The sequence below is a fragment of the Semicossyphus pulcher genome, unplaced genomic scaffold, assembly GCF_022749685.1.
Source record: "Semicossyphus pulcher isolate SPU_LCO1_2020_fin unplaced genomic scaffold, fSemPul1.0.p SCAF_24, whole genome shotgun sequence".
Lineage (NCBI taxonomy): Eukaryota > Metazoa > Chordata > Actinopteri > Labriformes > Labridae > Semicossyphus > Semicossyphus pulcher.
Window position 1 is genome coordinate 11,156,730 of NW_027211698.1, and position 15,625 is coordinate 11,172,354.

A 15,625-nucleotide genomic window follows, 5' to 3' on the forward strand; every position below is an offset into this window, starting at 1 on the left:
TGCCAGACCTCCATTTACCGAGCCGCTTGAAGAAATTCTCCTCCTCGTCCCTGCCGTACTCCGGCCCCGCGGCGCCCCCTTCTGACAGCTTCACCGCACTGGTGAACTTCACCTGCGACACATAAAGCCTTTTATCAGGGCTGCACGCCGTCTGAAAAAACACACACTGCGATGTCTTTTTGTTCTGTGATAATACACCTGTCGTTCCTGTCGGCACAAACAACCTCAGGCGGTGTGTGTGCTGCAGGCGTAGCCACTAAAAGTAAACAGCATGTCCGCTCCGTGATCTGTCTGTTTATGTAGCCCCAGCATTAAAGAGATAGTTCATCAAAACCGGCCTGCCGCAGGCGTAGTGATACTGGAGAAAATAGTGCCAAAAAAAGGCGCAGTATGTGAAATCCTTGGACGATGATTTTGTGTTGTTTTTGTCGGGTAAAACTTTTTGGTTTCATGAACCAGGCACTGGCGCGTTTTCGTTTTGCACCGAGCAACAAAAAAGTCGCAGCTTGACGTGTTTCATTTAATTTGCTTCAATGTCGCACGTCCTGTTAAACGATATATCGCGCAGCCCTACCTTTTACGTTTTGCTATTTCATCTTTCAAAATAAAAGTCTAAATGCCGCCATCTTAGCACCCCTGACCTTTGAACTTTGACGTATGAAGGACAGCCGATCCACAGAGCTGATGTCCAGCAGGTCCTCGACGCCGTCCGTCAGTCCGGAGAGGGAGGAGCGCTTCAGCCAGTTGCCTGAAACACACACGAATAAACATCACTGACCGACACACGTAACGTACGGATGGGTCACGAAGGCAAGCACACATGCACACACACGAGGGGTGAACAGAGGGAGACGATCGCACAGCATTCCCTTGGACATTCAGGGTGTCTACACACAGAAAAACAGACGGAGGTGCATTCAAAGGTGATAAAAAAAAAGTTTTTTTCCAGTTTTATAAAAGAAACTTTTGGTCAGATTTGGTCTGAAACGCCGTGCACACTACGGGAGATGATTAACATGAACAAATAAGACACAAATACTGTATGAAGATGGGTCCACATCCACATACGTAAGACAGAGAGAGTGAGTGGATGGCGAGCGGTCCTACGGCATGCTGAGGCACAAAGAGGGAACACAAAACAGACCAAAGAGATGAAGTGGCCTCGCAGCAGGCCGTGCTCCGATGTCAAGACAGATAAAACATGTTAGAGGTGACAAATGCAATGAGGTTTGGTCATGGAGGTACAAACTGGTGCAAGATCTCGTATGAAAACAGAATGATTAGGAAGGAAATCAGTCGATCTTTTTCTGGAAGGTTAGCATGTAGAGTACAAGTAAGAAAACCTGATATCTAAAGCTTCATATTCAGCTTTTCTTAAGTTTTATTCGTCCAGAATTACCTGTTGTTATTTTGAGTTCTGCCTCTAAAAAAGAACAATTAAAGGTTAAACATTTTTCATGCCGATTCGAGACAGACTTCGCGATCGTCATCGTCGCTCACCGATCGGCAGCTTCAGCTTCTTGCGCAGCGAGATGCGGCGGGATCTCGAGCGCGAGCGCCGGTCGGTGGTCGTGCCGGAGTGGGCGGTGGTGCACTCGGAGGTGTCCTGCTCCGATTGGCTGCTGGTGTCGCTGGCGGCGCTCTGACTCTTGAACATCTTCCTCCAAAAGTCCTTCCTGCCAAGCAGAGCACCGGGGATCTGTTCATCACTGGAAATAGAGGCAGTGGAGGGGTTTAACTGTACAAATTGAGACCTGGAAAGAAGGAGCCTTTTCTGAACAGAGAAATGGCAGCTGGACTTGGACGAACATGGAGCTATATGAGGTGCGACACTCACTGTTCGGGGGTCTGGGGGGGTCTGCTGGAGATGTAGCTGCGACACTCATCTGCAGCACTGGACACCTGACCCTTGTCCCCGGACACACCCGCCTCTGACCTGCGCGCACACACACACACATCCCGACACACAGACAGAGCGCTCAGGCCACCTGATTCAGACACAAACGGAAGACCCTAGCTCGGGGTGTTTATCATTCATCGCAGAGAACGCACGTGTTGTATTTTAAATGTACGCTTTAAATTTCAGAGAGTGAAAGAGCTTATTTCTCCTTAAATTACACATTTCATCTCAGAGAGTATCCAAGTTCTCTTCTTGTAAATTTATGAATTTAAAGGGCCAGTTCGCTGATTTTCAACCTCAGTCTTATCATGCTATTATGCGGAGCTAACGCCATTATTGTGTGAAAAAATGCAATTTGGCTCTGTGCCTTTGGAGGACGCTATCCGCTTCTCCAACGGGCCCTGGAAAACTTCCGCCGGACTACGTAAAAGGCGAAGGAGCTCGCTAAACTACACTTCCTCAATCTAGGACGCCCGCCTCCGATGTCATGTCTCGTTCAAAATCGTCAGGTTTGAAATGTAGACTGCAGACCTGAAGATTTTTTAGACGATCCACTTGTCGTATTTGGGATTCTGCACCGCTCTGAGCCGTTGCCTGCAGCGAAAACGGGAGTATTTCACTCCAGCGTCTCTTGCTGGGCCGCTCCTTTCAGAGGGAGTGGCGCAATGCATGCTGGGTGTTGTAGGAATTTCAATTTCAAATATTATTGCTTCTATCGATTACAGAGAACACCAGCTTTGACTGACAGCTTTTTTTCAGGGGAGAACTGCTTGGAAGAAATTCTGACGTTTTCCCACCTATTTTGGGCCTTACACACCACCGTAGCTTTTGACTGATTGCTTTTTTTTGCACTAAATGCAAATAAAAGAAAAACAAATAGAAGAAAAAAACATCTCAGGTTGTTATTTTCACTCCTTAAACTGTGCTTTAACCTGCAGCAGAGCTTCCCAGTCTGCTACCGCCTCACAATAAACACGTCAAATCAGTCACTCAAGCAAGAGAAACAGATGCAGACAGGACTGAAAAAACAGAAGAAAAATAAAAACAGCCAGCAGTGATGACAAGCGGAGCTCGAACACATTCGTTTGTGTTTGAGACCATTCCGGGCGCTGATTGGACGGTACCTCCTGGGGCCGGGCTGTTTGGCTTCTTCCTTCTCCTCGGGTTTCTTGGTGGTGGCGACTTTCTCGGCGCTGTCCAGGAGCGCGCTCAGCGCCACCCTGCGGAACACGTTCCCATGCGCCTCCTTGATGAACTGCACCAGCTGGCGGATGTCGCAGTACAGACCCTGAGAAGGAAGAGGGTGAGGACAAAGCGAGAGCGAGGGATGTGTGAACCAGGAAGACAAACTGACGTATAATCAGGCTGATATTACTTTGCACTTTCACAGTGTGTTTTGCTTTGCTTGTAACCGGGTGGTGTTTGTGAGAGCGAGTTTGTCGAGGCAGCAGCTCCAGCTTGTGAGTGGGTGGCCTCTGATTCCGTGCCATAATAAATCCTGCCTTGAAAAGTGTGTCATCTTCCGCCAACGTACACAAGTCATGCCAGCCGCGAGGCTTTCAAGCACAACAGAGTGGACGGGGGAACTTGGAGTCCTTAATGGAGGCATCCACATAGAATAGAGTGCATTTACTGCTTTATAAGTTTAAGTTAGGGGTAAGATTTCCAGGGTGTGTTTGGACTAACTTCGGGCATTTGAAATAATTAATTGCTCGTCTTTACAAGATTTTATTTGTTGTATATTTTCTGGTTTATTCTCGGCTTTGAATGTTGTTCGACTGCACGTCATTGCCCCGTGTGAGGCTCTTTAAATCGGCCTTAAATACAAAGATTTCGGTCTTTAATGAGACATTCGGCAGCCACGTGAGACGTCAAAAGCTTGCAAGAATCTAAACACTACATGCTAAAAACAAGTAGCATTGTAAAGGGGGCAAATATGCAGCATGTTCAACGCTTAAGGTCCCAAATTTTAGAGGTCAGTTGATGCCAACACCAATAGTTTTCCAATAAAACTAAAAGCTGAGAATGGCTCGTCAAAAAGGCGACATAAATGATTGTTCTCTCGGCTCGGTGGAAAATGACTCATTAATAATTCAACGACAAAAGGAAATAAGCGAGTCTGACTCTAACAGGAGTACAGCTGACATGACGAGCACAGACCGAGAGGCTTACGAGGCAATGCAAAACAAACACAGAGGCAGATGGACGGATGATTCCGCGCACCACTCACCAGGTTCTCGGGGCTGTGCAGCTCGTGCGTGGTGGAGGCGCAGCGGGTGATGAGCGACTTGAACATGCAGCCCACCACCACCGCCTCCATGTTCTGCGCCACCGACTTGTTATCCCCCGTGGTGAAGTTGTTGCCGAAGCCCGCCTTGTCTGAAAGCAACAAGGGGGAGGGCGGGAGAGACCACGGATCACACAGGGGGGAGGCTCAGTCAGCGGGTGGGAGAACATTATTGACAGCAGACCAGCTTGTGTATAAAACAGTGAGCCCATACAACAGGGAGGGAGGGGAGAGGGGCAAAGGAAAAGGGTCCATAAAGCATATGGGGGAGAAGCGAACTGAAAAGGATTCTGGGTAGGGGATAAGGAATACATGCAAGTGACTTAGGCCTGCTATAAAAACAAGCAGCTGGGGGCTTATTCTCTTGGTCCGGTCAGATAAAAATTGAATCATAAATTTGAAGTTGCAGGCGAGTTTTCGGAGAGAGTAAGGGGTGCAGCAATGAAAGCGGTGCCTTGGGAAGGGTCTGATCGGGTCAGTGTATTCATCGTGATGCTAAGAATATTGACTATTATGTGTATCTACCGATGTTTCGTTTTTTCGCCCTCCTGGACCTCTCACCTGCACTGCCGTACTCTGCAAGAGAAAAGAGGCGGGGCACAAGTTGATTGACATCAGGCCAGCACAGACACGGTGTCAGAAAGGACGAGGCACCCCCACCTCCGGATGGAGGTGAACTCGAGACACACACGTGAAAATAACACACACACACACACAAACTCAACAAGGTGCCCTGGTCACTTTCAGATTAAAAACACTCATCGTTTCAGTAACTTGCCAATTGTGGAGTCATTTTCTGCTGATTGTATTTACCGTGTAAAAGAGAGACTTTAAACTTCAAACTGAATTGGCATGTACGATGCGTCTCAATGCTCAGCAATAAAGCCACCGATTGAGCAGAGATGTAATGAGCAAAGCTTTGGATTGGCAAGTGTACAGAATGGATGAGTGAGTAAAAGGAAGGGTATAGGATTCGGCTCGTTTTGAGGTGGATGGAGGAAAAAGGAGGGAGGATGGAAGCGGGAGGAGGGGCGACGAAAAAAGGGACGAAGACGAGCGGAGAGGGGTGGAAGGAGGAAGGGGGGGAAAAACAGATATATAAACAGAGATAGCGCTGGAATGCAAAGTCGGAGTGCGGGGTGAGACAGCGGAAGTACAATTCAGCTTTGTCAACCACACTGTTGTGATTAATTTTGATCTTACACTGTTTGTAATGTAGCACCCACAATAGAAATATGAGTGTCATAGAGATGTAATGTAAATACTTTATATGTAAAACCCTTGCGTGTCTGCTGCTCTGCTAAAACAATTAAATAAGACTTCACTGAAGAGTCGTAGGAATTAGGAAGGCTTCCAAACATGCTAACATGCACACAATGATACTGATGCTAAGCTGTGATGTAAGCAAGTTCATAATTTCAGCTAATTATGTGTAGCCCGCTAAACACAAGTGTAGCTCGGCGTGATGGGATCAAAGCATAATTAGCAAATGTTAGCAAAGATGATAAACATGCTAACATCACACGCGCGAGCACTGCCGTTGTGAGCATGTTAGCGTTCCGCCAAAGCAGCTAGCGATTTGCGATACTTCAAACAACTCATCACCTAATCAAATAAATAATGACTTGTGATCGGGTCAAACCCTGAGTGATTTGTGCGTTTGTTATTGTCGTGTCCAGTCTGCGTCCGCTCCCACTCACACCACATACTTACTGTCGGTGATGGGCTCCATGCAGAAGCCCAGCAGCGCATGCAGGAAGTCCACAATGTTATTGAGAGAGTCTTTGTTGACGTACTCGCGCATTGTCTGCCGGAACTGCAGCTTGTCCAGCTTGTAAAGGCTGGTCAGGCAGTTCTGAGCCTGAGAGGAGAAGAAGTGATTTAGTTAGTTTTATATTTAACCAAACTAACAATAAAACTATAAAGTATTTAGTAGCATTAAAAGAAGGCTGCAGCTGCCTCTCACTGAGACGCTTGCAGGATTTTATTTCACTTTCATGCAACTTTTACGACACCAAAGAAGCAACACGGTTAATATTTAAAAGATTATTAATATAGTATGGCAGGGAATGATTTAAAGGGCCGGTTCGCTGATTTTCAACCGCAATGCATGCTGGGTGTTGTAGGAATGTCGAATGGGCGAAACCACGAGCTGTTTGTACGATTTTCTCCACAGCTATGGCGCCGATTTCAATGATTATTGCTTCTATCGCTTACAGAGAGCTTTGACTGACAGCCGCTCCTTTAAGGTGAAGAGAAGAGTCTGACCTGCATCCTGAGGCGATCCCCCGACAGGCCGCGGTGCCCCTCGCCGCAGCCGTAGGCACAGCCCAGCGACTTGACGATCTTTATCAGCATGGTCAGAGCGAGGCGGTGCGTGCTGAAGCCTGAGCCCTCTTCCTGTTTACGTTCAACGACAAAAACAGGAGTTTTATTTTGAAATATTGACATATCAAGTTAGTAGAGTAGAGAACACACCTTTTTATCATTATCCTTGTTATTCTTCACATCATCCTTGCTCCCCTGCCCGCTCCCTCCACCACTTCCTCCTCCGTTTCCGCCTCCGCCTCCGTCCCCGCCTCCGCCCGCGCCCGCCCCAGGGACCGCCCCGCCTCCCTGGGCGCCTCCGCTGAGGCCCTGACAGGATGAGTCTTTGGCCCGCGCCTCCTGGTTCTCCTTGTTGTCGGGCTTGGACAGCTTCTTGCCCATGCCGGGGACGACGCCCAGCTGCAGCAGGCAGTCGATGATGTTGAGGGCGACGTCGCAGATCCTGGAGCTGATGTCGTGGCTGAGGACGGCGTAAAGGGCTCGCAGGACAGCCTACAACAGGGAGGGGAAGAGGTAGAAATTGCTTCTTTCCATTAATTGATCATTTTATTGAACGGCCGAGGACTCACCGTGAGGTCCAGCATGCCGTTCTTCAGCACAAAGTTATTCGTCCCCTCGATGTTCTCCCCCTCCTCCAGGCAGGAGTAGTTGATGCACGAGTCGGTGAAGCTGCGCGGCAGATTGGCGCAGGCCAGGGGCTCCACGGGGATCTCGGGAACCTGGACGGGGTTGCAGAGTTTCTTCATGTGCTCGGTGAAGAAGTCGGCGTAGCCAACGTTGAAGGACGCCACCGTGGTGTTGAACGCCGCCATGGTGATGGTGGAGATCTGGGAGCGGACTGTGGGGGAGGAGGAAGGCAATTACAGAAACACACTTAAGCTTCTTTATTTTTGTGTATTGAATTTTACCATATAGAGCCTATAAGTCATCACTTATGGGCCTCTATACGTGTGTTGGTGAGTGTGTGTGAGACCCTTCCCTCTGCATCTATTCTGTTGTTTTGCTTTGCACGGGATGTTTTCAGGAGGGGGCTCTGTCGTGGTTCCCTGAGCCAATCACAGCGTACAGGTGAGTGTGGGAGTGGTTCAAATTAGCCACTGGGCCCCATTCAGAGCGGCGAACACGGCGAAAGAGCGACACAGAGATGGCCATTCTTTCTGTTGGACAGCGGTTAGCATGCTAGCTCAAAGGTAACTGTGATGCTGTCGGTGTTAGCTCCACGGGGTGGGCGTGTTCTCTCGTCACACGAGAGTGAGCTTCTGGTGACAAAGAGCCCAGGAGGAGGAGCCCAGTTTGAATGTGTTGTTAACATTTCCCAGCTAAAAAACTACCCACACACTGCTTCATTTTCTTGGTTAAATCTCTGTAGCCATTACTGCTAAATATATTAGAATATAAATAAAACATACGTTAGGTCACCGGCATTTGTCGCAGTTCTTGTCCCCGTTTATCTGAACAATAATAATAATAATGACGATAAAGAATAACACACACTTAGCTAGATTAAAAGTTTAGGAAATGATGTATATCTAGCGTCTGTATCCTGTCAGTGATGCCGTGTGGAGCTCAGTCATAAGCCAGCGTTGTTATTTGTATGTAAATTAGCATTGTCGCAGGAATGTTACTGTTATATAATGCTGTTCTACTTCAGCTTGCCAGGCGCCGGTAATGCCAACAGCCTCTGGTGTTATTCAAGCTAATTTACAATAACAGGACTATTTTCATATTATTAGTGGAGGTTTGATATTCCTCTTGGAGCTGAGCATATTCTGTCACTTTGAATTCTGATGTATCGTAAAATCGTCAGATTTGTAATAAATTGTTGGAGTTGTAAAAGTTGCTCTTGTCTTGGTTTTATGGATTTGGTCTTCGTCCTACTCTTAAAGGGGCGGTGTTATGCTAATTTCAAGCTTCATATTTCACTCTTGTCTTGTACACCTGGTCAAGCTCGTTCTCTCCAAAGCAGTTCAAGAGCCATAGCATCGACCTCTGCTACCGCTAGCATAAAGAAATCGGGATGTTTGTGGAACTGTAATGCTGCATTAGCAAGTTAATCCTTTTAAAGGGGGGGTGTTATGCTAATTTCAAGCTTCATATTTCACTCTGTGATACCTGTGGAGTAGCTTAGCATAATTTACAATAAAAAAAAACATAATTTTCCTCACACTGCTGCTCTGTGCAGGCCCTCACACAGCCTCACACAGTGCTGTCCCTTAAAGGAACCCCGCCCCTCCAAGCCCGCTTTCTTCTGATTGGCCTGCTGAGGCTGCACTTTGTGACATCACAAAGCAACCTGCAGACTGAGCTGAGCAGCCTGGGGATTACTCCAACATACTTTCACCGACAGATTTGAAACTTCACCCACGTTAAGTCTGAACATCCAACATCGTAACATTATATATACGTCTTAAAATGTGAAACAGCATAACACCCCCTCTTTAAGATAAACTCAACCTGCTCTGAACCATCGTTCAGCCTCCTCCTTACCCTCTTTGACCGTGTTGTCGCTGTGGCTGTTGGAGTGGTCGGGCATGTCTCGGAGCAGAGAGTGGTGAGAGTGAGAGTGTTTGGCGCTCAGGCTGTCGGCGTCTGCGGCCGTGTCGCTGCTGCCTCTTCGTGTGAATTTGCCTGAAAAGGAAAAAAAAGTAGATTAATTGTTTTTATTGTACAACAGCTGCTGTTGTCCTCCATTTATCGGGCGTTTTTTGAAGCTCTTTACCGAGTAACTGAGCTGATTTGAAGCAGCAGCTAAGCTGAGGGGAAACTACATGATGAAAAGGGGCTGTGGGTTTATGGAAGTAAGGCTTTAAAAAGCTCGAGATAGTAATGAAAACTGTCTTTTAGCCTTCAGCTAATTTTAATCACACTTCTCAGAAAGAGCTAATAAGAAACACTAATGTTAATGACTAATGTGAAGTCCAGACAGAGCGCTCTGACTCACCACACTCCCCAGAAGAGAGGAAGCAAGTCTGCAAAGTGGTGACGCGCAATCTACTGTCACTAAGAGCAGCACTCTGCCTACCCATGATGGTGGCCTGCCAGCCGCCGCGGTCCAGCGTCCGCCGGTCGTCGCCCAGGCCGGAGAAGCTCCCGAAGGAGAAGGTGCTGCGCGTGGGCGAGACGTCCAGGTGGTCCTCGTGGAGCAGGAAAGGCACGCCCATGCGGCGCTGGCGCTTCTTGCCCGTGTGGTGGAAAGGGATGGAGCCTTTTCTCTCGCGGTCCTCGCGCCGGTTCTTAAACTGAGACGGAAAGAGCTTCACAGTGAAAACCACGCTAAAGCTGTATTTTTTTTTTTTCTGTTTTAGAAAAGCTAATGATAAAATTAGCATGTTAGCATGGAAAGGGGCCATCGGGATGTCTGACCTTTTTGAAGATGTTCATGCCCAGGTCGGAGGCGAGGTCAGGGACCGCCTGTCTTCGGAGGTTGGTAAGAGAAACCTTCGCAAACGTCTCTGTGCTGAGAGATTTCCCCTCTTCGTTGCATTTAAGGCTCATATCCTGCAAGACAAAGCAGAGGGTCAAGATGACGGTCAACAGCCTGGCAACATCCTCTGCCATCATCAATATCCCTTTACCTGAGTCTTGTGTGTGTTCACCAAAGACGGCGTAGCGGCCACCATGGAGCTGCTGCGCGGACGCGGAAGAGGCGTGACCAAAGGCTCGGGGATGCGCTCGGGCCTCTCCTCCAGGATCTGCCTCAGGCGCTGCAGGTAGTACATCAGGGCCCAGTGCACGCCCTCCTCCGTCCAGTGCGGCTGCAGGAGGCAGCGCAGCACGGCCACGTCGAAGTAAGTGGCGTACCGCGCTCGCTGGGCGAGGGAGACGGGGAGGCCGGCGGGGGCTGAGGTCCTTGAAGAAGAGGGGAATCATTTTGTAAAGTGCTCGACTCTTTTCCTCATAAACAAGAGGAATCAGGGTGCTGTCACATAACTACTTTACATACAGCACAATTACATTATATTATGGCCTTTCCTATTATATTAGTCTGTCATCAACTCCCGCCACACTGCATCATTAATAATGCATCAAAGGAGGATGGTAAACAAGGGCAGAGCCCCCCTCCAGCATCATCGGGAGAGAGAGGGAGCCTAAGCCTACGTGAGTCCACTATAAATAAGCCTGAATGAAGGTCAGCGGTTGGAGAGCTGCAGAGCGGATAGAGCGCCGCGCACTGAGGAGAAACATATTGATACCATGAGAGAGAGAGAGACAGACAGAGAGAGAGAGAGAGAGAGAGGAAGGCATTTAATCTAAGTCGTCATAATAAATGGAGCAGGAAGAGATGGTCGATATCGACATGAATCGCTTTGAGAGCGGACAGCAGAGGGAGGCTGTATCATGTTTCACTGTCTAGCCAACACACACTCACTCACACACACACACACACACTGCCTGCTGCTGTTGTGTCAGGTTGCCACAGAGACCGAGTGACGACAGCCATCCCCGGGGCCTCTCAGAGGAGAGGAGAGGAGAAGTGAGAGAGAGGCCCCGCCTCCCCCACAAACGGCCGACTCCATGCGGTAGGAGATGCAGCAGCAGCCAGCGGTCGCCATGGAAACTGCCTCAGCATCAGCAGCGGTAGCGATGCAGAGATGAGTAAGCTGCATTAATTAAAAGGAGCTGATGACGGACGTGATTTTGGCCGGGAAGAGCAGGAGAGGGTTCGATTCGAATATAACCTTTGACCTGATGTCTGAGAAATATACGTGAAGTATAAAGATTTTTGATTGCAGCACCCATTTGTGGATCCTAAAAAACATTAAATTGACCCCTTTAAAAATCACTCTTCCTGTGCATCGATTTACATCCACATAACTTCCCCTCCCCCGCAACAGCTTCAAACTTAAAGAACGCAATTAATCCAAACAATGGAGTTAAATCTCTCCCGTCCTTTCCTCGCACCATGTGACACATTTGGTTCTTGAGTGTATCAGAATATAGCCGGCTCGGGGGGAGGGGGAGGGGGGCGATTCAGGCTTATTCCGACTCGCAGCTGGTTGCCGGCTGTCAGAGGGATGAGGAGAAGCATCCGAGTGACTGGTTTTGGTTGTCAGAACGAGTCGAGATGAGCAATGGATGGCTAATAGACCTCCGCCATGCCTTCTCCCACGTCCACACTTCCCCCCACTCGGGTGATGACAGCGGCAGTGATGAAGTTTGCGACAGAAAACACCCCCAGAGGAAGTGCTGAATGCAAATATTTAGCTGAAGCTGCTGTATATTCATGCAGCATCCCCGTATTCAAACCATAGTGAGCTGCTGTTTCAGCGTACAGAGAGATAAGGAGAAGCCTCTCTTCTCCGCTCTAAACCTTTACGATCAAGCCGGTAGAACCTGCCTCACGTGTGCCAAAACAAGCACAGATTGAGCCTTTAGTCTGGCAGTGTCGTCCGAAAGATGCCAGACTTGCCGTGGGGCAGACCTAACCTAGCCATGCCAGGCCACGCCAGGCCAGGGACACTGCCAGCATCAGACATGTAGCACATTACTTCAGCGTAATTACCCCGTTTTGCCGGCAAACGTCAGACGGGGTCTACTGCTCGCGCAGGGCCGGGCTCTGCATGTGCGTGCGAGTGCGCGTCGACTGCAGAGACAGGGCTTCAAGCGACACATTACACAGGGGAAGGAGGAGCTATTCGTGTACGCGAGCTCTCTGACAAGCGAGTGGAGCGAGCTGTGCTGTGTGTTTCAACAGACGCCGCCGCAGGGGTGAATGTTTAGCCATCAACAAGATGATGGCACCAGCTCGGTGTCAGCGCGGGTCACTTATAAATCACTGCACTTCCCGCAACACACGACTTGCTTCTTAGGTTCAACACGGGTATATTATTCATTTAAGGAAGCTTTTAGGAAGGGGACTTTGATCCTTGTGCATCAACACTGATGTTTAAAATATGGCTTCACAGCCTGATTTCACTCGTTTAACAAGGTCTGTTCCTGCTGCACGAGAAACCGCCACAGGTCTCAGGCTAAAACCAAAAGAAGGATAACTGTGGAAGAAAGTGGCGCGGGTTTATCACGTCCCATTTATGACACCTCCACCTCCCCCCTGCTTTAACAGCCGGCCTGAACGGGCCCGACGCTCCAACACGCCGCCTAACCGCAAAATCAATGAGACACACATGACCAGGAGCCGCCCGTGTCGCCGCCTCATGAGGCCAAACTGATTAACATTGCTCACTTTTTCTTGGAAGGGCCTTTCACCGGCGGGGGTTGCTGGGAAGGGCCGCCTTTCTCCACTGAGTTACCACGGCGACAGCTCTGCTCTCCTGTTGACGGGGAGGACGAATCGGATTGGGCGGCCTCGCAGACCACCTGGAAGCCCTGAGGGAGGCAGAGAGATGGACAGACCCTGGTGATTAAAGGCTCTCAGGTTGGAGTGAGGTTTCTGTCATGACCCCTGGCTAACCACGCTAATGCTCCCGGATGGCAGGCGCTAATGAATATTAGCCTCAAGGGGGACGTTGAAAAGGGGGGGAGGGGAAGAAGACTAATGCCTGAACGTGTTCAATCAACATGTGGAGCAAACCGGCGCAACATCTGAGCTGCTCACTCACCATGGGACCCGGGTTGCCAGATCCACAGGGGCTGCACTGGTTGTTGACTGGGGAGTTCCTCTTGGCTGTTGAGACAAGCGGAGCGGATTACACGTCTTAATTAGGAACAAACAATAATAGATTAACTCTTAAAGGGGATCTATACAGCTGCGGCGAAGGGTTTCTTTCCCCACCTGTGACGATGTTCCTGACGGGTTTGATGAGAGAGGTGAAGGCAGGGATGTCCGGCTGGCGGTGCTCCCACATTGGCTGCCATATGACCAGGCCGCTGGCCAATCGGAAGGTCAGGTCGGACTCCTACAAAAAAGTGACATGATTACGAATCTGATGGATATAAAAGATTATTAAAATGAATGAATTATAATCAAACATAACTAAATTTACAAATGACAACGACAAAGTTAGCTTGGATGTGGTTGAACGCTAACGTTAGCTGCTAATGTTAGCTTATGATCTACACAGTTGCTCATCAATGTAGAAGTGGTTTAATGATAATGATTTGTCAGATTCCCTTTGTTTATACGATATTCGATATAACAGCATCTGAGCTTCCCGCTCTGAGCCTGCCAGACAAATATGGCCGCTGTATGAACATGGTGGATGACGTATTTACAGCAAACTTTAAAGATACAATCTCGAATGTTTCGTCCACGGTTGTAACTCTTGATTTTCCTCGCTGACGGTCGCTTTCATTTTCAGACTGTTTGCCTTCATCTGAGCGTCCAATTTGTTTACTTTCACAACCTCGGTCGTTACTTTTAAAAACCTGTTCAGAACTTTCATTCGCAGTTTCACTCCCAGTCAGTAGTTGAACCAAAGAGCACACAATCCAAGAAGGAGAGGAAATATGAGGGTGACAAACGGCACCACCGAACGGCTGCCAGTTTGAGTCGTCTGTCCGGCAGGACAAACTGTCCGAGCTGACGAGAGAAAACTCTCGCTTAAAAGAGGAGCTGCTGGAGGCTGAATACAAGGAGAAAATGTTTTATTATAAGAAAGTAGATGCAGAGAGAAGAGTCTCTGAGCTGCACGCCTGGCAGCAAAAGATGGACATGGTGCAGCAGCAAAGCACCAAGGATGCTGCAAAGCCTTCAGCAGCCAATAAGTTCACACAGACCGAGAACAGAGACACCTCTGAGTTCATTCTGCAGCTGCAGACAGCCCACGAGGACCTGGAAAAGTGCACCGCAAAGCTCCAGTTGACGAAGACGAGGAGGCCGAGCAGGAGCAGCACCAGAAGGTCTGAGGGCTGAAAACCGCCATCTTGAACCTCGGTGTGAAGCTGCAGCAGGAACAAGCAGCTTTAATGAAGAAGGGCGTAAAGCTTCCTGCACCTCCGAGGACGAGAGCACCAGCCAGAGGACCCAGTCTGCACAGGCTGAAGAGGTGGAGACGGTCAACCTCCACCTGCAGAAGCTCCAGATTGATCTCCTGAATCAGGCCCTGAGTCTGAAGACTGTGCAAGGAGAAGGAGGCTCCATCCAGTCGATCAGAACCCACCGGGACCAGAAGAAGAAGCTCAGCAGGAGATAGAGAAGACCCGGGCCTCCTACACAGCTCAGATGGAGCACCTGAAGAATGTCAAAACTGACACCGCAGCCGCCCAGAAAAAGGCTGAAGAGCAGCTGGAGATCCAGCTGAAGCTCCCTCCAGAACACCCTGCAGCTCCTCCACCAAGTGGGCGGAGAAGGAGAGCGACATGGCCTCCAGGATGGACGACATCGGGAGCAAGATGACGGAAATGTCCGTGAAGAAGGCCAAGAAGAAGAGAGGCTGGCTGGCCAGGATCTTCAGACGCGCCAGCTCCACATGATGCCTTTTGTTAGCGGTCACGTGTGCAAAAAAATGCTGAAATATTATATTTTTTATTGGTTCTTTAAGTTTATTCTCAAGAGTAATCTGTTTGTACACACAGATCAATAACCAAAGGGTGACCCTGAGCATGAACAGGAGTGTTAGAGGCCTTAAAAAGTCCAGACTTTTATACTTTCAAATTAAAGCTGGTAAAAATATATTTTAAAAATGATCTTTCAAGGACCAACCTTTATCCGATGAATAAGCGGCGCAAACAGGAACACAAACAGCTCCACTGTCGCCATGCTCTTGTGGAACAGCTTGGTGCGAGCGTGCTCGTCCTCCTCCAGCAGAGACCCGCTGTGCTGTGGGCCCGACCCCCCGAGGGCAGAGCCGGAGCAGGAGCCGGGGGCCCCCGGGGACGACCCCTGGTTTCCTACGGGCTGGAGGAAGGCGCTGCTGCTGCTGCCAGCTGACCAGCCGTGGCCCAGGCTGGGCTCGTGGTTGCACTCCTGAGCCGCCTCCAGCAGCATCCAGTGAAGCGTGTGGAGCAGCTTGGTCTCGGCCACGCCCAGCTTGTCCTGGTGGCCTGAGGAGGTCAAAGGTGAGGGGTTAATTGTGAGTGCTGCTTAGTGAGGTGATGAATAGGCAGCATGTAGCTCTGGTTTTGCTTGTTATTTGCTTGTAAGGTAGGTGATTTAATGATGTAACCTTCAAGATTATAACATTTTCTTTCATCAACCGCTCTTTTAATATTCC

General features: G+C 49.2%; 1 protein-coding gene across 1 annotated transcript in view; it reads right to left on the bottom strand.

Moving 5' to 3' along the window:
• LOC138603365 (protein unc-80 homolog) overlaps positions 1–15,625 on the bottom strand; it is a 38,712-nt gene that overhangs the window by 21,737 nt on the left and 1,350 nt on the right. Inside the window, exons 4-21 of the mRNA XM_069675100.1 lie at positions 15,115–15,455; positions 13,246–13,369; positions 13,073–13,137; positions 12,697–12,839; positions 10,091–10,364; positions 9,879–10,013; positions 9,538–9,754; positions 9,003–9,143; positions 7,085–7,353; positions 6,666–7,007; positions 6,456–6,587; positions 5,901–6,048; positions 4,131–4,279; positions 3,025–3,188; positions 1,838–1,936; positions 1,501–1,709; positions 642–748; positions 19–112 (exon numbers count right to left, since the gene is read on the bottom strand). Of these exons, the coding sequence (XP_069531201.1) occupies positions 19–112; positions 642–748; positions 1,501–1,709; positions 1,838–1,936; positions 3,025–3,188; positions 4,131–4,279; positions 5,901–6,048; positions 6,456–6,587; positions 6,666–7,007; positions 7,085–7,353; positions 9,003–9,143; positions 9,538–9,754; positions 9,879–10,013; positions 10,091–10,364; positions 12,697–12,839; positions 13,073–13,137; positions 13,246–13,369; positions 15,115–15,455 (3,153 nt within the window). The remainder of the gene's footprint in view (positions 1–18; positions 113–641; positions 749–1,500; positions 1,710–1,837; positions 1,937–3,024; positions 3,189–4,130; positions 4,280–5,900; positions 6,049–6,455; positions 6,588–6,665; positions 7,008–7,084; positions 7,354–9,002; positions 9,144–9,537; positions 9,755–9,878; positions 10,014–10,090; positions 10,365–12,696; positions 12,840–13,072; positions 13,138–13,245; positions 13,370–15,114; positions 15,456–15,625) is intronic.